This window comes from Trachurus trachurus (assembly GCF_905171665.1).
Source record: "Trachurus trachurus genome assembly, chromosome: 9".
Classification (NCBI taxonomy): Eukaryota; Metazoa; Chordata; class Actinopteri; order Carangiformes; family Carangidae; genus Trachurus; species Trachurus trachurus.
Window position 1 is genome coordinate 33,011,209 of NC_139895.1, and position 24,306 is coordinate 33,035,514.

At 41.6% G+C, this 24,306-nt stretch overlaps 1 protein-coding gene across 1 annotated transcript in view; it reads left to right on the forward strand.

Moving 5' to 3' along the window:
• Window positions 1-420: 420 nt before the first annotated feature.
• Window positions 421-24,306, forward strand: part of unc5db (unc-5 netrin receptor Db) — a gene marked incomplete at its 3' end in the record, with an annotated part of 317,959 nt that continues 294,073 nt past the window's right edge. Inside the window, exon 1 of the mRNA XM_083979098.1 lies at window positions 421-508. Within this exon, the coding sequence (XP_083835224.1) occupies window positions 424-508 (85 nt within the window). The 5' untranslated portion in view covers window positions 421-423. The remainder of the gene's footprint in view (window positions 509-24,306) is intronic.

Here is a 24,306-nt window from a genome sequence, read left to right on the forward strand (position 1 = left end):
ACATGCAGCCTACCCACCGGTCTCCTCCTCTCCGCCTTCCTCTCTCTGCCATTGGTTAGCGCGAGGCAGGCTCCGGGATGGCGATGCCTGGGAGAGAGGGGGTAAACTCGGAGCGCACGTCTCCCCCGCCGCGCACACACTCACAGCAAAAAGTGAAGTGAAGATGCTTCTTCTCTGTGCACCGGCAGTCCAACCCGAGAGCCGTTCACTTCTTCTGCTTCTTCATCTTTTTCCTCTCATCCTATCAGACCGCAAAACTGTCCCCGGCTCCGCGGAGGAACTTGCGCTGCCGGGGCTCGTCCAGCTCGGAGGAGGAGGAGGAGGAGGAGGCGGCAGCGGCGGCGAGAGGAGGCGCCGGAGCTCCGGAGCACCGACACCAGCAGCACTATAGTATAGCGTCTCGGTGGAAAGCTACGCGTCGGTATGGGTGTGCTGTCAAAGGGACGTTACCTCTCCATGACGGGCCTCCTGCTTCTTCTTTATTGTGCAGCATCCGTGATCTCCAAAGGTAAGAGCCGCCCGGACTTTTGGCTGTCACTAGGTTTTGTTTAAAAAAAAAAGAAAGAAAAAAGAACAACCTTTTATTCTTGTGCCATCCTCGTTGTTACGCACCACTTCTGGCATTTGCATTGTTTTGCAGTGCTCGTGTTTTTTCATACATGTATATTTATTTCAAATCTTTGCAAAAAACATCACTGTTCACATCCAATTTTCATGCTGGGGTTTTTTTTTTGTCCATGCTCGGACTTATTGTCACTCTCCTCTCCCGATGCGCAGCAGAGCCTCTGGTATTGATTCATCAAGCCACACAGCTCGTACCGCCAAGTTCTCACACTGTTTATCTTTTTTTCATATCCCCCCCTAAAGAAATCGATGTTAATTGTCTCTTTTTCACTCAGTTCTCGCAGTCATTAATGAATCCATCATGATGCCCGCTCTGCATCCAGGAGGGGAGGCTTTAACACAGGCACGCCTGTGCAACAGGCATGTCACCGCGTTTTTTTTCTTTTTCTCCGGGAGTTGCAGGACTCATTCTGTCTTCATTTTAAAACGATGCACTCCCAGATAGCATGAACTGGATGCAGAGGCAGGGAGAGAGGCTGTTTGTGGCTAGAACTGTTAAAGAACAAAAATAAGACAAATATTCTGCCACTGACGCACCTCAAACGATTTTTTATTTTGGTGTAGGGCAGGAGGGCTGATGGCTGCGGGGTGCCACGCTCTGTTGAGGAACATTCATCATTTGTTTAGAGCCATAAAGGGGGTTTTCATATATTCTGTTGGCATAAATCTGACTGAACGTGGGGTAGCTGTGCAGTTGAGGAGTGGGTACATGCCTCAGTGTGATGCCATCTCTGCAACAGAAAGAACACATCAAGTGGAAATAACCAGAAATGGTTTACCACTACAAAACACCCTCCACAATAAAGCAGAATTCTCTTCTGGTGCAGGCTTTACACTGAAAGTCAAACTGTTTGAATCTGATGTTACGCACAACATCGTTTGCCTCGTTTGCCTCTCAGTCATCTGATTGTGTTTCTGTGATGATCTTGTGACTGTGAAAAAAAACTGTTCATCGCTTTTCTCCCAAGTGGTCGGCAGCGTGAGCGGCTGCAGGTTTGTCAGATTCCTCTTAGTGTGGGTTAGAGTTGAGTGTGGACGGTATTTGAATCTGATTCGTTGTTGGCAGCCTCCCACTTTGGAGCCACACAATCTAAACTCACTGTATGTCAGCCCCATGGAGCTGAACTGAGTGCAGTAATAGATTGAGGTCACAACATCGCGGCACCATGAGCCCACCACAGAGACTGGACGTGTGTGTGTGTGTGTGTGTGTGTGTGTGTGTGTAAAGTCCCCTGTTGGACTGAGCACAATGATGCTGAAGCTCTGTCTTCTTATTTAATCTGCTGGACTCTGTGGGATGGCGTCTGCAGAATGTTTCTTGTTGCAAAGTGAGAAGATAGTGAGCTAAACACCAGCGGTGTGAGGTTTTTCAGAGTTCAACACAGAGCTCTCGCATGAGTGAAGTTTTGGTTTGAGCTCATTTTTTTGCGAACGGGAAATTTGTGCCGTGTCGGGTTGTACCAATGTGAATATCTAAAGAGTAGACCGCCCGTTGAAAATCAATACAGATATGATCCTTGAAATAGAAAAAGAACATGCAATGCATCTAGTTAAGCAAGCTTGTCTTCATGTAAATATGCTGGATGTAACATGCAACGATGGGGATACTGTAGCATGATTAATATTCCATAATGTTCAAATCTGACAAGGTCAAAATTTCAGCACCAGGAAAAAAAACAAAACAAGATCAAACAGTTCCCATAATGCATCTTTCATTAGAAGTTCCACGGCTCAGACGCCCTCAGGGCGACATGTGGACATCGTTTGGGATGTTGACCAAACTGTCCAGACATTTTCCAGTAGATCAAAAAAGTTAGAGGAAAAAGAAACATGTTTTGTTTTAAGTTAGGCTACTCTGTTTTTCCTTCTTTCCTGTCTTGTGACCCCTTGGGGGATCACAAGGGTGAGAACCAGTGAATTAGACGGTAGATGAAAAGGCTGATCATACCTGAGGCAGTGCCACTTTGCTCTCATGCTTTTCATATGTTTTTTAATGTTAAATCTGTTCAAGCAGAATAAATCACTGGCTCTGGCAGAGTTTGAAACTGAGGGACCTCGATGCCCAGAAGCCCTGGGAGGGGACATCAATAAAGCTCCCTCTCTTCCGTGTCCCAAACCAGTTGGTCCATGCTGCTTCTCACCATAGGAGCCACAATCAAACATCTTACACAAGCAGACAGTCTGAAATGAGTGGATAGTGATGTAGTTTGAATGGAGTGTATGTTCACTGGCTGCTGCTTGGGAGATCTTTATTGATTTTTCTTCATTTTTTATGTTTAAATTGCATCTTCATATTCCTCGTTTCCATCTGACCGTCAATCAAAAATCTTCACTATTAAACAGTTTCTCATATTTGTCAAGCTGGAATCAGTTTGCAAAAAATTGATCAAATTGATCACTTGACAGTCAGAACGATCACGGCAGAGTGATTAATTTTTATGTCAGTTGACTAATCAGTTAATTAATGCTTTTAGCACAGGATGTAATACATTAAAAATGACACTTCCACAGTGTCTCTAGGAGCCAGAGTGACATTCTGCTGTGGCCAGCTTCTCATAAGCCACGTCGACACCTTCCTTCCATGCCGCCATTCCTCTGCATGTCACATCAGTCTCAAAGGCCATACATGTAACGACAGGTGTCGCATGGACATTTCCCCACAAGGCTCCGACTCCTTGACCCAGATCAGCAGCCCCGGCTGCAGCGGGGACCTGACAGCACCAGCTTGCACTCTTCGCCTGGTTTAGGCTCTCAAGGTGAGGCTCGCAGGTCCACCGTCGGCTGGGAGCGAGAGTCAGGCGAAGGAGGGCCTCTCCTGGGCCACGCTGGCTGCAAGCGTGCACAGTGTGGCCAAAGGGGACACACTGCAAAAACTTAAAATCTTTCCAAGAATATTTGTCTTATTTCTTGTCGGGAGACCCTTTTTTCCTTTGTTCACTCCTATGCTCCAACGCACCTGTTTTTCAAGATTTTGAAGTGTGCATCAGCCTCCACACCTTGTCTTATTTCTTGTCAAAATGTCTCATTTCTAGTCAAAACTAATCTCTTTCCACTTAAAATAAGACTCATCGCCTAAAAATTAACTTGTTTTTTAGATAATTTCCATTTGAGATAAGTAAAAAAAATCTGCCAGTGAAAGCAAGTTTTTTTGTGTGCTTGTAGTCTTATTTTAAGTATAATGAGATTTGTTTTGACTGGAAATATGACAAATATTCTTGGTAAGATTTTGAGTTTTTGCAGTGCACTAAAGGAGACATGTTATGCCCCTTTTCCAATAGTTCCCAGGTGTCTTAAACACATGTCTGTGCTTTATGCTTCGGTCAAAATCCCCCAAGGATCAAACATCAAAACACTTTTTTTATCAATTCAAAACAGCCCTGTTCAGAAGCGCCTGTCCCTTTAAATGCAAAGGAACCACTGTTTGCCCCGCCCCTTCTACAGGTACCAGGTAGGGGTGGTATTAGGCAAATTCGAGCTCATAAAACCACATGGATTTCAACCCAGGAAGCCTGAAAATTACAGATTGTTCTGTCAATTCTCGTGTTTTGGGGGACGAAAGGCAAGACAAACACCCAAATATATGTGAAAGAGCCTTCAAAAAGTGATATTTCCATAATATGTCCCCTTTAAAATGCCTCTCAGCTCTCAACGCTGAATGTGAAACACAAGATCCAAGCTGCTTCCCGAGCTGCAGCGTTAGATGAAAGTTCCCGTATGGATCAGGTTCTCTATTACCGTGCATTTATCTCCTAATGACGCTTTAAGAGATCCTGCTTAAAGATGCAAAAAGGCTATCTGAGTGTGCTGAGTGTGTGTAATATCCCATATGAACTGGCTTCTGATAAAGCTCTTGTTGATTTCATTTGACATGCAGGCGTGTTTATTTGGGACTTGATGATTAATTTATGTGATGTGTGATTTAGCAAGAGAGAGGCTGCCCGTAGAGCCAGAAAAATAATGGCAATGTGATATTTGATTGAGTATTGTTGGAAGTCACCTAGTTCATTTACTAGTAATTCAACATTCTGCTCAGTACTGTTTTTTCCCCCCTATGCTATGTAACCTCACCAGGACGTGATATGAGATTATAGTATGGAGCTGTTTGCCTTTCTGTTGGTAGGAGCCAGAGTGCACGCACGCCCCGGACCCCCGGTGGTCACCTCATTTGATAAACATTAGCGGCAAACGGCATCTTCCAGCCTCACAGATGCACAATTATGTCAAGTCTCGCTGAAATAACCGTCGCCACATGGCGCCCGGTGCTGCGTCTCTCTCCGCTCTCTGACAGTGAAAGCTCATTTGACACGTTAACTCATCAGTCCTTCCCAGGGTTTAGTCCAACCATGACCTTGCGCTGTACATTGCAGAAAGAAAGAAAAAAACTCACCTGAGTACAAAGGATGCACAAAACTGCAGCTACTTGTTCTTTAGAAAAAAAAATCTCAAGGTTTTTTTTATTTTCTTTTATTAAATTCCTCTGTGTACAGGGCTTTCATGAAAACAGACAAAGGTCAAATCTGTTATTTTCCCTCAGAGAAAGTAAAGGGGCTCTTCTATTTTCCCTGCCGATCCCAGAATGAATCATCATAGTCAGGCTGCTGTGGGTGACAACGTGTGCAGTTCAGTGCCCAGATTTACATTTAAATGAAACCAAATGGCTGTACATTCAGAAATGATATACAGTAATGATGATGGTAATAAAAGCAAGTCCCCTTTCATATTGGACCAGCTCCTGCTTGGCTTTTGCTGCCACTCGGGGACTCTGCAGGTACAGTCGCTGAGTTATGTCTTTGCTATGTCAAGACTATTACCTTCACATTTCAGCGAGTGGATTCATCAACGTTCTGCCTAAGAGGCTTAATGTAGTCAGCAATCAGCCCCGCAGTTCACTGGGTTCTCCTCGTCTGCTATATGGCTGAATGGTACTTGAAGGCATTCAACTTTTCCTAACCACTGTACGTCATCTGGACCTGTATAGGTTTATGCTGTGAAGGTGTCTAGTGGCCTTATTTCAGATCTCAGCAGGTCCAGGCACTCAGCTCAGAGAAATAGCTTCTCTAACATAGGACTGGCATGCGACTGCAATCAGTATGACAAATATTAAAGCTGCACCAATCAAAAGTTTGTTCACCACAACTGGATCAAATTACTGTAGTATGAATAGCATCACTCACAGTGGGTGGGTTGGGGACAATTTTCCCTTGGTGGCCATACATGAAACCCAAAATTGCCGGGGGCCGCACAAGTTTTTATCACCCTGTACCTTCTTATCATTATCCAGAATGACTCCAAACATCATCTTATTAAGAGAAATTATTACATTAAAGTTATAGTGCGTAACTTCTATCACCCCCTAGAGGATTTCTGCGTTATTGCGATACGGCTGGTATCTCAATATGACGTATGGCCCGGTGTAACCCGCCCCTCCCCTCCCCACCGCTACCGTTTGTGACTCTCTTTCTTGGCCAAAAGACCTTCTGCCTCTTCAGTAAATTTGTCTGGTTTGTCTTTGATCTCACGGCCTAGACGGAAGAGTTGGACGGGCCAGGTCTGGCCTGCAGGTCTGGCCTACAGGAAATTATCACCTAACTTTCAATTTGCCCTCAGTTCTAGGTAGAATTTTAGTTAAAGTTCATTGTTTTGGTTTTATATCAAGTAGCCTTGTAGTAGTAGTAGTAGTAGTAGTAGTAGTAGTAGTAGTAGTAGTAGTAGTAGTAGTAGTAGCCACCCAGTCTCAGGGGAACAGTAACAGTAACTAGCTAGCACCAAATAGCGGATAGTGAGTAAATTGTAAAATAGCCAGTGCCAGAGCCAGATGTTTGATTTGATGAAAGCCACGAGAGTGCTGAAGAAGGGAGAGTGAACATTGGGGTGCAAAGTATTCATGCGTGAATTGTCTGACAGATGTTTATTAGCATGTTAGCCATTAGCAAAAGACCAAATCGAGGGGTTAGAACCAAAAGGGCGTAAGTGACATTTTGGGCGAAAATGAGTTCTATATATCAAAAGAAAGGTCTTGATGAGCTCTATCCAATGATGCCAAAATGACCCATCTGAGATCAAACTGTATTGAATAAAGCAACAAAACAATAAAGACCTAACTCAAAAATGTGAGTAATGTTTGGAGCCAGAAGGGCGTAAGTGCACTTACGCCCTTCTGGCCCTGAAAAATACATCTAAATACATGTAGGACCCACATGTTGGTTCAGAGCCAGAAGGGCGTAAGTGTAGTTGTTGCCCTTAAACAGCATTGAAAATGGCTGAGAAAACTGCAGACATGGAACTGTCTGAGGCAGAAAAGATTTTGATGAATATTATGAAACAAACTGATGAATCCTATATTAAAGAAGTTAAAGATGAGTCAGAGTTGTTTTTGAATGTATGCCCTCACAAGAGTGATTACAGTAAGACAGAATCATGCCTTGAGAGCCTTACTGGGGTCATCCCTATGTTCCCCAGCTCCTATGTACCTGTTTTGTGTGTGACTGGGCAACATAGAACCCTTTCATAGAAAAAAGGTCCTATGTTCCCCACTTTTCCCCAAAAATACCAGGGCAACATGCCATTTTTTGTCCCATACCTGCAGTGGAGTTGTGACTTTGCAGATGTTTGCCTATTTTTGAGTGAGAAGTTGAGTTGTGACTTTGAGTGAGAAGTGTAATTGTCCCATTGGTTGGGTTTAGGCAATAAAGACAGGAGTTGGTTAAGTTTAGTACAGTAAAAAGACCAGGTAGAGGCTAGACAGGCCAGATAGATGGATAGAGTCCAGATAAGTGGAGAGAGTCCATCGACCAGCAACAGCGGGGAACATAGGACCCCATAGGAAATAATTAATGAATGAGTAACATGACAATTAATTACTTATTCAAGTGTTAATTATTCAATCAGTTCAATGCATTGTTCAGCAGATACGCCCAATATGTCCTAGAAGACTTGGAAATGTTTGGTGCCAAAAAGGCGTATGTGACGTTTTTGACATATTTTTTTGATTTTAAAATGTTTTAGAACATGTTCATTGTGTTAATATGTCATAAGTTTATTACATAAATACTCATTCATATAAGTATGTCTGTGGTTGCAATGTTGTGGTTTAAGGTTAATGAATACAGTTGATTGAAGTCTGGTCAAAATTTTGTTTTGCCTCTCCTGTAAAGTTTGTCAAATGTCACTTACGCCCTTTTGGTTCTAAGCCCTCGAAATACAGTATCCACATTCCATTTTCAGGCTCTGTGACTGTCAACATGAGGTTGAACTCTCCAGTGAAAGCCTGTTAGCGGATGTTTAGTTATGACTTTTCTCATCAAAGACATTTAGATACCTTGGTTTCAGCTCTGGGATATTGTAATGGATCATTTCACAATTTTTCAGAAGAATTGACTATGAATGTAATTCTTGATTGCAGCTTTGACAACAAGTTTTTGTGGAGTAAGAGATATTTAATTTCTAAATTCCAACACATCCTCTACATTAGTAATGATCCTGCGATTGCAAACATTACCATGATCTGTGTGAACTGTGTTTTCCCTCCGTCATCCCCACCTTTGCGAGTCCGCGCTCTGCTCTGTTTGTTCGTGAGAATGAGTCAACGTGGCCTAATCTGCTCTGGATGAATGTTGCATCTTCCATCCTGCTTAATCTGAGGGGCTGGCAGTCAGGACAGGACAGGACGAGAGCCCCCCCACCCCACCCCCCGCTCATTCAGCAGCGCTAAATCATGTAAGAAAGCTGCAGATACCTTTCATCCATCTCAGTCAGCAGATTCAATCAGTTGTGTTCTTGGAGCCACATGTCTTCATTCCACCACCCTGCCTCAACCGCAGCCTTCCTTTTTTAAATATTGCCATCTTTGTATGAGCCCACAGAGATGCATATGGACACTGCTTTTATTTTTTTTTTCATTTTCTTTCTGTGAGCTTTTTCTTTTTTTGTTTTTCAGCACTTGTGAAGGAATTCCCTGAGGGTGAAAACCACTTGGGATTTAAATGTGGTAGGCAGAAGACTCAGTGTTCTGTATAATGACTTACAACAGGCTAAACCACTTTTTACAAAGAGCTAGAGACAAGGTACACCATCTCTGGTTTGTTGCTAATACTTAATTTTATTTCATATTTGTTCCTATTAGACATTCAGCTGATGTTTTTACACATATTTAGAGTCCTAATTTACTCTGCATTGTGTCCAAGGGTACATATAGCCAGTGAAATTAAGTGCAAGGGTCAACACAACAGCCTGACTGCACAAGTAAATATATATTGTTTTGTTAATATTCATATATTATAAATAATAGATAGGAATTGTGAATATGAAGCAAGTGGATAAAGTAGTTTTTCTCTCCTTAAGTGGGTGATAACTTGTTTTGTGCAAACACCTGATGTAACTGTGCTTAAATATTAATAGCTATTAAATGAACGTCTTCTTCATTTATGTAATCTCTGAAGGTTCTCGCATGTGCTCTAAATAAACACATATTTATAGCCACAAACTGTAATTAATCACACTTGTGCTGCAGAGCAATTACTGTCAAGGATCAGCGCAAGTAAAAACATGGTCTTTATGAAAAAGGCTGCACTAATATATGTTTTTGCACATTAATTCGGCCTTTGCCGTGGAGCTGGCATCACACGGGCCTGGTAATGTTTAGAGGTGTCAGGTTTCACAGGCTCCATGAACTTCTTCATATCTGTGTTTACAGATGGTGTGCACCAGATGAGCTTTTTACAAGGCTGTTTTATGATAGCATCCTATTTAGCAAACCTCCAAGCAGCCATAAGGCCTACTGGGGGATGTGTGGGTGTGTGTGTGTGTGTGTGTGTACCCGGGCGCACACACACACACACACACACACACACACACACACACACACACACACACACACACACACACACACACACACACACACACACACACACACACACACACACACACACACACACACACATTGTAATTAGGAAACCCAAACACAGTCCTGTGTACATTTTATTTATACTACTTTGCTGGCCATATTTGATAGCATCTGGGCCTGAGCCTCCACCGAGTCAGAGTCAAGTGAAAGGCGAGGCCTCATCTCTTATCAAGTCGGCGAGAATTCAATATTGTTATCGGAAAACATGTCCTGTTGATGTATGGGTCATGGCTGAAATCTATGTCAGCTGATCTCAAGTAAATGGCCTTTTGAATGACTAGTGTTTCTAAGTGAATCTCTCATAGTCAGTTCATTGGGGCCGAGGTAAAGAAGTGTCATGTATATCTTATGGTGTGGACTGGAGCATCTTTTGGTTTTGTTTATGCTAGTGGGATGGATGATGATGTCAGTCAGTCCATTGCTTTGGTCCAGACTAGGGATGTCTGATCATTTCGGCTGACAGCTAATATCAGACGACCCATAATATTGGCCCGATATTAGCATTGAAATGTAATATCTGTCCAGTTTTCTGTCGATAATGAAAACCCGATAACATATTTTCTTACTGTGCACCTGCAACCTGGAACACTCTGCAAAACCATCTGAAACTACCATACTTTATCATTAGGACAGTTTAAATCCATAACTGCATCTTATTTTACCTCCAATTGCTCCTGTTTTTAACTAGGCTCTGTTTTCAATTTATCTTTGTCACTTTTACCTTTTGGTATTTTCAGATGTATGTTTCAAACGTTTTGTGTTTTGTCTCGGCTATATTGTAAATGAGGTTGCTCCTCAATATATTTCAGAGTTTAAATAAAAGTTATAATATTGCCTGGATTTCGTAGCGAATTAAGTAGCGGCGGACCATCGCAACTTAATTATGCCACCGTTGCTTCAGACGCACAATGGTAGTCCACGTCTTCTCACTACAGCTGTTCTGTTGTAAATAAACGCACATGGTGATGGTGCTGCAACCAAACTACACAGCTGTTGAATGATTGGCTGTTTGCCTGTCACTCGTAGCTTCCAGTGATGTGATGGGCTGTTTCAATGACAGGCAGAGAGCACACGTACTGTCTGTTAGATGATTGGCAGTTCACGAGTCACTCGCACATTTCCACACAGTCCGTGTCTGGGACCCCCATTCAAGTCAATCAGCGTGCACTGTGGCACAACGCACACTGCGGGCGATCGTTTGATCGCTGGAGTCGTGTATGGTGTTTGTGTGTGTGTGTGTGTGTGTAAACAAATAAGCATTAATTTATGCAATGCATCCAGTGGGGCATCACAATAGAAGTAGGCATAATGTGTTAATTCCCAGCAGGAGATGTGTTATTAATTCGTTTTTTTTGGGGAAAAGGTCTGCATATCAGTATCCATTGTTATCAGAATAGGAAATGAAGTGTTGGACAGCATTGGCATTTTAGATATCGGCAAAAATTCCAATGTCAGACATCCCTAGTCCGGACTGAAATCTCTCAGCAACTATAGGACAGACTGTCATTCAGTTGTGTACAGACATGTATGAGGTAGGAGATCCACTGACTTAACCCTCGTCACACAACACACACATCTCATCAGGGTCAGGTTCAGGTTGATTTGGCTTACGTGGCATCCAGTTTAAACATACATCATACAACACAAAACACCCGACAATCAAAACAAATAACTTGCAAGGAAAGGGCATCAGAAATAAATGCACAGTAATTGCCACTAGGGACGCTGCAACATCATATTCATAGATTTTTGTATTGTTTTGTTGTACATATAGGAACTGTGAACCTCTGTCCAGAGGAAAGGAGCTGAAATTCACTGTGTCAGGGTTGGAAATCATCATTTGTAATGGAGTTGGACAATCACAGTAACTGAATGGTGTACAGGACCTCCATGTCCAGCTGTGACTCACCAATCAGCTTCCTCAACATCATCTGCTAAATGGACTAATTCACATTTCTCACATCAGATGATGCACACTCATGACTTTGGGGATTCTCTGACTTTTCATTTAGTGCAACAATGAGTTTGACATTTTAGTAAAATGTCTCGACAACACTAGACAGTCATGACATTTCAGTTCAGTTCAATTTGATTTTCCATCCTCATTCACAGTATTCAGAGTAAATACACATGTAATAATCCATGTAAAACATAGACAGTTTGGGGAAAAAATGGGAAACCTTGTCACAGTCAACAAAAATTGCAATGAGGGGAAACGACAAACAAAAAAAAGCGACAACATATCCATCACTACTGTAAGATTGGACAAGGTAGTATTTGCAGACGAAAAATAAAATAAAAATAGATATCTTTGATGAATTTGGTGCAGACTCAGACATCCATGTGCCCTTTAGATGATTTATAAACCTTGGTGACTTCATGACCTGCATAACTAATTTTCTAATTTTAATCACTACTTTTAATTCATTTTATTTGGCAAATATTAGCATGCTAACATGTTAGCATCAGCATGTCATCATTGTTAACATTTTGAGGTGCTTTTGTTTTAATCACGTTCACCACATACAGCAGAGCTGCTTTGCCTTATCAGCTTCTCTTGCAACACTTGGTGTGAGCATCTGCAGCTCGTCCTTTATTGGATTTTTAGGCTACATTACAGCCTCACATGGACTGGAGTAAATCAGACAAAGAGTGAAGGACAAGATTTTACTTAAGCAAGAAAGTAGGATGGTAACTCAGCACCATGAGCTGAGGAACCATAGGAAGTGAGGAAAAAATCCCTCCGATACATAGATCACGGGTATTTTTCTCGGTCACCTGATGTATGGCCTCTGATATGCCAACGCTGATGGTTCTCTGCTGTTGCAGTCCCCACTCTCATGGCCTTGGGTCACCTGTTCAAACATGTCCTCTGTTGATCCATGGTGCAGCAGCAGGCCTACTGGGATAGAACAGCGCTAGAGGACAAGTTGTGATGAATGGACTGCCGAGCACTAGTCTCAGTTCGCTGTGTCCTGTCCTGCTTGGAGGACCTGTCGGTCTCGCTGGTGGGCACGTGTTGGTCATTGGACCACGTTGTTTGTGACCGGTGGTTGAAACGCACAGGTGCTGGAGAAAAGACCAGAGAAAGAGATTATATAATGGGGTTTTATCTTTCTATAGATTTTTATTGTGGATTTGTTAATGATTTTTTTTGTTGAACACTGTTTATCCTCAGTATGATCAACACCGTTGTCATATGTAGCTTTCTCTTAAATGTACTTCTATGGTTCTCTGTCTGATTCATTTTGATAACACTGAAGGAAATGAGGCCGTAGTGATTGTATCTGTGTACATTATGTGGGAATGAGCTATGACACAGGAGGAAGAGCAGCAGTCATAGTAGTGGTTCAGATAAAGTGATTCTCTTGGAAAACGCAGTAGATGTGACCGGTACAACTCACATAAAGGTAATGTACTAAGCAGAGAATAGAGGATGTTGTATAAAGAGAGATGCAGAACATCGCAAAGTAACACGGACAAACAAATATGTAATACAGGGAAAAGGCACTGATGGATAAGGCTGATGGATTTTAGTCCAACCCATCATAAAATAACCGAGTGCACGACTTAAAACCTGGCATGTCTATAATACAAAAGCAGGCTGGAGGACCATTAATGCTATGAATCTCAAAAACTACAAATTCATTGCCGGGGTCTGGCATGTAGAAATAGTCCATTTGTTGTCAGGCAGACGGCCACTTGAAGGGGAGAGGGGTTGTTATAGGGTCACAGATTAAATGGACTACACTCAGACCACTTTTCTATTCTCAGTGAACAGTGGAAGCACTGCATCCATTCTTGCACACATTCATATAGCGCTATAGCACACATAGCTGCAGCTTCTCTTCTATTGACACTCCAAAGTAACTTTGGGGGCAATTTGGGGTTCAGTATCTTGGCCAGGGCTGTTTGAAATGCAGACTGGAGGTCTGGTTACTTTGTATATAATTTATATGACAAATAAGTCATTATTTGTAAATTTCAGTAACGCTCATTGAGAGTTAAGTGATAATGAAAAGTAGGTTTTCCATCTGTATCTGGATCCATGAAGCAGAAAAGTAAGTCTTTTAAAGGGATAGTTCAACAGTTTGGCAAATTGGCCCATTGTCATAATCCCTATAGTTTTAGGAGTAGGTTCGTTACCTTTAATTGTTGGTGCAAGCTATTTTTAGAATGGTGGAGCAGAGCCGCGAGCTGCTCAGAGCTACGCTATGGAGGTTTGTGGAATTTCTTGGTTTCTCTCATCAAACTCATCAAATACACAATCCAACAACTCCAAAACGCTCTGGTGGACAAGTTGTGACCTGCACCTTCACCACGCATGAGTTGTTTTTGAGGCAAATGCAGAGTCTGCTTGCCGAAAAACTGCCCCCCACGGGAACGTGCATCAGCGGTTTTGCATGAATTTACCTCGAAAACAACTCTGTCTCATAATGTTCCGTTATTATTTCATAGTGTGGTGAATGTGCAGGTCACAACTTGTCCACCAGAGCGTTTTGGAGTTGTTGGATTGTGTATTTGATGAGTTTGATGAGGGAAACCAAGAAATCCCATTAGCCTCCGTAGCTTAGCTCTGAGCAGCTTGCGGCTCTGCTCTGCCGTTCTAAAAATAGCTTGCACCGACAATTAAAGGTAACATACTTTCTCCTAAAACTATAGGGATTATGGCAATGGGCCAATTTGCCATGTTGAACTATCCCTTTAAATGTAAGTAGGATGGAGGTGAGGATGGCAGGAGTTGGAGATGAAGGTGACGGACTCAGACAGTGCATGAGAACAATGGCAAAGGCTGGCATTCAGGCTAGGGATGCACCAAGCCGATATTCTGATTGGATATTGACTAAATAGCTGGATCGGGTATCTGAAAATGGAGCTGATCCATGACACTGACCTATTCACTTCAATTGTGTTTGTGTTTCTGATGCGTGCTACACCATCCTCAACATTTTACAAAGTTAAGAAAGTAATCTTGAAATCAAGCCTGATGCCTTCACTGTCTTCCACATGGCAGTGTTTACAGTTTATTAATCCAGCAGTGGTATTGGATCGGTATCGGCTGATACGCTAAACCCAGGTATCAGCACTGGGACTGAAAAAGCCAGATCGGCGCCTCCTTAATACAGACAGGGATTTATAGAGCAGGGCAGGCCAACGAAATCCAGAGACAGCAGGGGGGCAGGGGTTTGGACCTGAGGCACAGGAATAAGTAGAAGTTCAAAAGCCCAGCGAGCAAAAAGGTTTCGTAAGCTGCTCTTGGTTGTAGCGTTTGATATGACAGAGCGATCTGGCGAAGTGAGGGGAGTTGAACTGAGCTGGGAACTGCAGGTGGCTGTGGGGTTGATTGCAAGATGAGCAGCAGGTGTTGACGGGGACTGGAGGATGTAGGATCCAGGAAGCCATGGCCACTAGACACACACACACACACACACACACACACACACACACACACACACACACACACACACACACACACACACACACACACACACACACACACACACACACACACACACACACACACACACACACACACACACACATCACTGAGTTATGTGATCAATTGCATGTGTTCCCATTCCTTTCCTGTCCTTGCGTATTAATTTGCAAGGGAATTTTCCGTTTTTTACAATCTCATTTCTTGCATAAAATATAAATTTACTCACCCAGTTAACTTTGGTGTCATTCCGAGTCATTTCACCAATATTTTGTACGCTAATGACTTGTAATGACACCAAAGTTGTGAGTAAATGATCATATTTTATGCTAGAAATAAGGTCCAGATTGTAAAAAACGGAAATTCCCCTTTAATGTTTACGTAAAACTAATCTTTTGGACCATGTCTATATTTTGATACTGTTGTTTGAATTGCATCTTGTATAAGACGAAAGAGCAGGTTCTTAGTTCAAATGTGACTCATTTCATCAATGTTTATTTCAAACCACTGTGCTGGTACAGCTGGTCAAACAATGGCTAACAGTGGTGGGGAAGGTTGTAACACCTATCACCTTTGTTGTTTCATTAAGTGTCAAGTGTCAACTGCTTCTGACCTCCTGCTGAAGGTTTCCATTTGCACACCATTCATTGGTATTATCTGAGTATGTTCTTTAAAGGGGTCTATTATGGAAATTGCACTTTTTGAAGGCTCTTTAACATATATTTGGGTGTTTGTCTTACCTTCCGGCCCCCAAAATGTGAGAATTGACAAAAAAAAAGAAGGAAAAAATCTGCAATTTTCAGGCTCCCTAGGTTGAAATCGATGCGGTTTTATGAGCTGTTCCATCAGTTGTCATACAATGATGTCATTAGTTTTTGAATTTGCATAATAAATCCTCACAGTACCGATAGAGTGGGCGGGGCACGCAGTTGCTCATTTGCAATTAAAGGTGTACAGAAATGGCCGTTTGTCCCGCCGAGTTGTCACGAGCTGCAACACGAGTTTACCCGAGTAAGGAAGACAAATTTGATTGGTCGTTATCGAGTGGGCGGGATATTCAAAGCTTGGGGCGAGACCGAGCTCCGTGTGTGTGTTTGCGTGTCTCAGACGTTGGAATGACGGATGACGGAAAAAATACAAACTTTCATCCCGGATTTACTCAAAAATAGAATTTTGCACAAAATTTGGCCTACATCGTCTGAAAGATGAGTTATCACATTAATTTTATGATCCAGAGTGGGCTCAAATTCAGTTTTCTTTTCTGTACACCTTTAAAGGGACAGGCACTGAAACCAGCCATTCTGAACAGGGCTGTTTAGAGAGGATTAAAATAGCTGTGATATTTTGGCAGAAGCATGTCACAGACATGTCTTTAAGACACCTGGAACTATTGTAATTTATGGAAAAGGGGCATCATATGTCTCCTTTAAGAAAGCACTTTTAATGTTAGGATCCAAAGTGTTGCTATCTGTAGTGGACAAATGAGGGTACTTTGCGTCAAAGTCTCTCCCACTGTGTTACAATATTCACCCAGAAATATGTTTGTGTCATTCACATCCAGATGCATCTTAACAGCACACAGCACGACACCATAGTAGCATGAAGTCTCAGCAACAAGCAGCTTTGGAAACTCCAATGTGATCTGCAAATAATATCTCAACTAATTCATTTAGCGGCTAATTGTCGCTGAAATATTGCTAACAAACAGCATATTTGTCACACACGGATTAGCCCACACAGTAAACAGCCTCAGAGCGTGTGCTACTGTTTTGCACACAGGCACAGAGTTTGAATTTGACTCAGGATCAACATCTTGTACAGTAGGAAAAGTCACTTTTTCTTCTTAGCCAAGTTTGTTTTGAGGTTTTCAGCTCAGCAACGGATGTAAAACAGCCGATAAATCTGTGTGTGTGTGTGTGTGGGGAGGGGTTGTGCACACGGACAGTTTAACATTCAGGTACTTTTTTCAAACGCTACCCGTGCGACCGAGCTGATTGTTGTCATGAACACCACTCCAGAGGACTCGAGGGCTCACTGTGAAGTCATCACATTTCAAATTACACAGGAGGGACGCCGTGATTGCTCCAAACATTTTTGCTAAATGAATTCTTGATTTAAAGGAAGTGATATTTTGCAGATAATTGGCCGAGCTTAATCACATTTTTAGATTGGATGAAATTTCCGCTCAGGTTGATAAGGCGATGTGACGAGCATCAAGACTTCACTTCACCGACAGGACTGTGTCTGTTTGGATCAGGTTTAGTGAACTGTGTTCTGCTGCAGCTGTCTGACACCAAAGGTTTTAAAGCTGCTGTGTCATTTTAAAATCAGTTCGACACATCAATAACACATGTTTGTGATCATACATGGCTCTAAATGATCTTTTCTGGCCATCAACCAATGTGGCTGGTACGTTTCTGAAGTTACCAGCCATTCAGAATGTCCACTAGCCATTTATTGTCTGTCCCAACCATCGCCACGTGTTTTAAGTTTCTTTTTTTTGTGGACATGAGATTTCTGGGCTAGGGTAGAATGAGTGAGTGAATGAATGGTGTATGAGTGAGTTCTTTTGGTTGTTATTGCTTTTATTTTGTTTTTTGTTGGTTTGTTTGTTTTTTTGTTTTGTTTGGTGGTTTGTTTTTGTTTGAACAATTTTGTGTATTCAACATGTTGACCGGGAGGAAGGTGGGGGGAAGGGGGTTAATGGGGTGAAAAGAAAGGCAGTAATTTATTATTCTACCCCCGATTGTTTTTCGTTCCATGTCCTATTTGTTGTCTGCAAAAAAAAAAAAAAAAAAAAAAAATCAATAAACAATTGATAATGAAACAAACAAAAAAAACCTTTTATTTGGAGGCGCCTTTCAAGTCACCCAAGGTCACCTTACAAAAAAATAAAAGCATAAAAGATCATGATACATGTTCACGGGAAACGTAGCGTACACGGAGACTGACCAGGAACAGAGCTACAGGGAGAACGGCTCTGCATGATAGACCGTTACAGTTACGTCATTCATCACTGACCAAACTGACCGGCAAGTTTTTATTGATACACGCCAAAGTGAATTTTAACCTGCATTTGGCAGGTGTTAATTTAGAGCTCTGCATGTAACTACAAATGAAACCACTGCTTGTACTGGTTATCATGGTACTTAAATCCCTAATGAGAACTTTTACTTCTCATTAAACTTGAAGACATCAAATTGATGTTGACAGATAGTTGAAAAATCTCCACGATACAGTTCTTTGTGTTTGCATCTCACCTGTTGCTCCGAAACCTATCTGCAGATAGAGTGCTACTCTCCTCCTCCTCTTCCTTCTCTCTCTATCTCTCTCTCTCTCTCTCTCTCTCTATTTGTCTATCAATCTTTCTATCACTATCTTTCTCTCTCTCTATATATATATATATATATCTTTCCATCTCATATCTCTCTATTCGATCTCTCTATCTCCCTCTAGCTTTCTCTATCTCTTTATCCCTCTATCTCTGTCTATATTTTTCTATATCTCTCCATCTCTATATCTCTCTATCTGATCTTTCTATCTCCCTCTAGCTTTCTCTATATCTCTCAATCTCTATCTCTGTATCTCTCTCTCTTTCTCTATATATCTTTATCTCTCTCTCTATCTCTCTATCTCTGTGTATTTCAATCTCTATCCCTCTCCTTATCTATCTCTGTCCATCTCTCCATTAGCGTCTATCTGTTCCTGACCCTCTCATCCTGTTTCAGCTGCCTCAGCATTACTGGTTGAAACCTGGAAATATTCAAACCCAATTATCTGGATAGTTAATCACTCTGGTCCGTGTGCTTTCTCAAGTTTCAAGATGCTCAGTTTAGGCTAATACACCTGCTCCAGATCACTGTGCCTCTGGACCTCGCTCATCTGGACTGAGATGAATTCAAAACGAACAACTTCAGAGTTAAAACATTTGAAATAGATATTATCCACTTGCAGGAGCAGTCGGTATTGACTGGCAGCCGTGCTAACTGTCCTCTCTGAGGGGGAAAGCCAACAACAATCAGTCCTCCCACACATGATCATGTTTTGATTTGGAGTGTGCACAGAGTGTTGTCAATGTTTTTTTTTTTTTTTTATAAAAGAGAGGGAGACAGAGAGAAAGAAGGAGTGAAGCATCTGGTGCTTTGCAATGATTTTTTTCTTTTCCAATTTGAAATGCATCAGTACATGGTCTGTGTTGATAACATGGTGGGCTTGCACAAATGTATCAATGTGTATAAAATACAGTGGAAGAGAGATGAAGCCCTATAGCCTAAATACCAGCACTTAATAAGATAAGAGACTTTTATTTATCCTACTTATGGGAAATTCACATTACAGTGGCAGTAAACAACAGGCAGGAGTGAAAGAATGAAAAATAACAATGACATTATATAAAAAAATAAATACATTAGATTCTATTCTACTATGAGGTGGTGGATAGGCTACAATACACACATGAAGAGTTGAAGTGTGTCAGGGTGTGTGGACAGTGCTGTGGTGCTCAGGGTTCCAGTGTGTGACAACTGATGGATGTGGCAGACTCATGGCTGTTGACGGAAAGTCCATGACATTACACAATATAGAATTTTTGGAGGGAAAATAAATGAAGAGAATAATCCATCCGCAGCTGATGAATGAAACATATATTGAATCTGTACTGTGTATTTTTATGGCAAACAGCAGAAATGTCATAAATGCTAAAATTACCTAAATAAATTACCATAGAAATAAGAAGTGCTAAAGTTAGATGCAATCAAGATATCAAGAAGCCTTAAAATCACCAAAATATCAATGTATGCAGATTAGATATGATTCCTGCTGAATACAAAATCTGTTTACTTTCCAGCTTTATTATATATTTTAGAAATGTGCGATTCTTTAAACAAAAAACCTCATCCACATAGGGGCTGATGATGTTAATATATCAGTGTTATTTTAGTTCATTTATATGATCTTATAATGTTAACTTAAAGATAAAATATGTTGTTGTGAAACCTATAAACACACAAGTGCTTAAGATATCCTTCAATTTCTGTGGTGAAATGAACCAGAATAAAAAGAAAGGAGAGTGTCCTTTATAGAAGTTTTTCCCTTTTCTCGCCTATAAAAAAGACACATAGAGAAAGGCATCAACTATTCATTATACAGATCTTGGCAATAACATGTTTGGAAATCTATCTATTTTTCAAAAGGAGCGATCCAAAGCAGCTGGCTCCGGTTCCACTTTAATCATTCAGAAAGTAGAGACTGAGCTCTGCACGAAGTTATTTGGCTAAATTCTACCATTCTAATTGAAGGGAAACAAATATATTTAATCCTGGCGATTGGTTCATAAATGGTATAGGAAATGACCCAGGAGCTATAATCAGTTCATGGAAACATATGGTGTTTTTCCTTTTACTCATCCAACCAATTGATCTCTGCTTTACCCAGACTGGAAACAGAAGCTGAGTGTAGGATCAAGCTGTTGTATTTCTCATCTCGATCTTGAAGAGACACATCACATATTAACTGTGTAAAAAAAAAAAAAAAATAGAATGATGAATTTGGTTACCCTGCTCTGTGGAATGAGGCTTCTAGGTTCATATATAAAACAACAGTGGATACATTGATGAGTTATTTTCTATTGAAAATTATTTATATATATTTTTGCTACAAGGGGAAACACTGGAGCTTCAGGGCCGTGCTGAGTCAGATGAGTGTTGCTTTTGTTTTGTAGAAACTGACTCAAAGGTTCAGTTGTTCTGACTTGTTCTGGTTCTGTCATGTTGTGTCTGCCGTATGGAGGGAGGTTCAGACCACCAACTGAGCCTCCAGCTCAGTTTTTATCAGCTGGACTCAGATGTTACAAATAGTTATGTTATTAATATATTGTTTTGAGAGGAAAGAGTTTGTTTTTGAAGTTAATGGGTTCTGTTTAGATGGTTTCTAAAACCAGCTCATAAAAGTACATGAAGCTACAGTTTTGCCTGGCTGTAGCTCGTCTTCTGTATGGGATTAATTCAATTGTGAATTTAAGTAATTAATTTAATCTTAGCTCTTCTTCGGTCTTTGTATTTAAATAGATATCAAAGGGACATTGTGTAACTTGTCCTGTTATCTATTCATGAAAATCAATTATTTGGTTCAAAAGTATGTTTTTCATTAATCAGTAATCCCCCCCATCAACAAACTGAAGTGTTCCGGTAAACTCTGAATTGTGGTGTCGCCATGTTTTTACGTTCAGTGGCAGCGTGACGGTAGCAAACCACTGAAACTCAGCGGAGACACCGGAGCTGTCGGCTCAGGTCGAGGTGGCGTCTGTGAAAAGTCACCACGGTAACGCAGTGAGGAGGAATGGAGCGTTACACTGATGCTGCATTCACGTGCAGTCGGGCAGACGGCCGTAGGTAACAAACCAGATGTCATTTTAGTCACAGAAGTCCAGAGAAAGCCGGTAAAACGTGGGTCAGGAAAACAATGCGACATCGCCATGACAACATATTGTCACGTGTATTGTTTTGCCTCGTGCTGACGGACCACTTGTTTACATAGATGCTTGTTTTGTTACGTACAGCAGCTGTCGTCCGTCTGCTGTCTGCCCAATTTCACGTGAATGCAGCATAAAAAATATGATTGCTTGCGATATACAACTGCAACGCTAGATGGGAGTAATTCCTACACAATGTACCTTTTAACAGATTGCTAATATTTAAAATGAGAAAAAATGTCTATTTACTTCTTCTGCAGTGTAAAGTCTCTACTCACATTTTCTGCGCGAGTAATTCACACGAGTCATCACAAGTCCTTTCACACAGACCACGAATGTTACACAGTGTAAAAGTGACATGGTGACGTCCACTTTTCTGAGAAGGTACGTCAAAACCCTACACAACACCATGTGAACAGTGGCAAGTTTGACAAGGGACACAAACATTACAAGTTGCTGTTTTAAATGTAGTAGTGTTGGTAACAGCAGACCGGTATTGAATGTGTGACAGATAATCAATGAATAGGTCTGCATTGCATGGTTTTAAGGCACGATGTGGAGGCAAAGAACCACTGGACGCAAAAAGAAACTTTGGTTTATAATTGTCACATGTGTCGCATATTCACATCGCTGCCGGTATGAATGGTTTTTATGCAAATTATTTGAATGTTTCTCATTTCCGTGTCTTTTATTTGTCTCATCTCTGGTATGGAAGGGCCTAAAGAAAGAAAGAAACAAATTACTTGTACTACTAGTTAGCTAGCTAATTAACTAAATGTACTATGATAACAATGCTTTACTAAAAAATGACCCCTTAAAGGTGTACAGAAAAGAAAACTGAATTTGAGCCCACTCTGGATCATAAAATTAATGTGATAACTCATCTTTCAGACGTTGTAGGCCAAACTTTGTGCAAAATTCTATTTTTGAGTAAATCCGGGATGAAAGTGTGTTTTTTTTTTTCGCATTGGATAATGCAGGCGCACAGATTATACGTCAGCCTGTACACGATTCACCAGCCACTGATATTGGATCCGTAATCCGTCATTCAAACGTCTGAGACACACACACACACACACACGGAGCTCGGTCTCGCCCCAAGCTTTGAATATCCCGCCTGCTCGATAACGACCAATCAAATTTGTTTTCCTTACTCGGGTAAACTCGTGTTGCAGCTCGTGACAACTTGGCGCGACAAACAGGACAAACGGCCATTTCTGTACACCTTTAACTTTAACCTTACTTAAAAAATATTTTCCACCAGGCTGCACAGTTTGTAAAATCTGAAAACGTATATATTGGCTGGCATCACTGTACATCCACAGGTCAGCTAAAATTAGCTACTATCACAAATTAAAAAGTGCAAAGAGAGCTACTTAACAGTCAAGACGGTGTGTTCATGATGCTTCAGGACATCTGTATTTTCATATATGTAATTTCACATGCAGTGTGTAAAAATAGACCAGTTTGAAGTCGAAGGTGTTTGACGGTGTTTTCCGTCTTTGGGCTGTAGTTCTTTGTCCTCACATGAAAACAGCGAATCGCAAAACTTTTCAAAATGATGTAATTATTCTGTTTACTAACTGTTTATATGCAAATGAAGGGGAAGCTGCCAGAGGAAAAAAAAGAGAATGGGTGAAATAGTGTGCCAATAAACAGCAGTTACAAGAGATGTAAGAGTGGCACCGATGTGAGAGAGAGGCCGATCCTCCCGCCATTGTTTTATGGTCACTGCAAAAAAGCATAACAGTAAATTAGACACTGGTATATTGATGCTTAAAAATGCTGCGCATGCATTTTTAATATTTCAGAAAGCTCTCGGCTTTGCTTTCTTCCTCAAAGGCACCTTTGCAACCACATTCCTGTTTTATGGACTATCTGTTTTTTGACAGTTCGCTCGCTGGCAAAGCCACACGAGCCACATTTTCCTCATGTAACATTACTCACCGCAAGCATCGAGCTGGATTGACGAACGATCAGAACCAAACCTCAACGACGGCCGTGGCCACTGTGGAATGGAAGGGTAATGCGAGAATGCATTTTAAAGGCTGTCACCGCCGCAGAGCCCATCAGGCACGGGGGTTCACAGCTCGCCGTGAACGGTTCCAACATAACTTTAAGATAGATACACGGACGGGAGCACGAGGCAGCTGTGTTCTGATGATAGCAGACAGCTGCTGCTATCTCCACCCTGCAATCTCTGCTGCTCAACGCTCACTTGGATGTTCACCACTTTTTTTTTTTTTATCCATTGGTGACTAATGCATTCAGATCTTTGATTTGTACCATATTAGACCTCTCTTTGTGTGTATAGGCTTTGATGGCGGCTACTTCACTGCTTCTTTGTTGACTTAACAGATCCTGACAGTTTGGCTTGTGACCTGGTGGAGCATTTAGAATATGAATATTGCATCGTACTCCACTCTTGCTTTGTCTTGGCGGGTAGTGTGGCTGTGCAACTTTTCAGTTCCTGGTGTGCCTAAGGCATCCTCCTACTGCCTCCGTTTCATGCTTGAAATTTTTCTCTTTTGAAACTCATTTTGGCTTTTGATACAATCTGAGAGTTCTTCAGGGTCAGCGCCGCTGTGGATTACTCAACCCTCCCATGTAAAGCAACGTGTATTCATCTCAACCTTGTGGGCCAATGTTGCATCTTTGCTGATTTGCTGTGGCTTGTGCCCACACAGCATCCCAGGAAAAGTGATTCTTTTGTTGCGGCGTTGCGTTTCTCTTTTAAAGCTGCATTAAGCCTTTTTGTTTGAATTACAGCGGTTATGAAACTGTATCGGTGGCCCCCGAAGCTGCCGCTTGTTTTGGGAACATCTCATGTCAGCCGCCGGTGTCTGTATGATTCAGCGTGCCCCTCTCCCAACA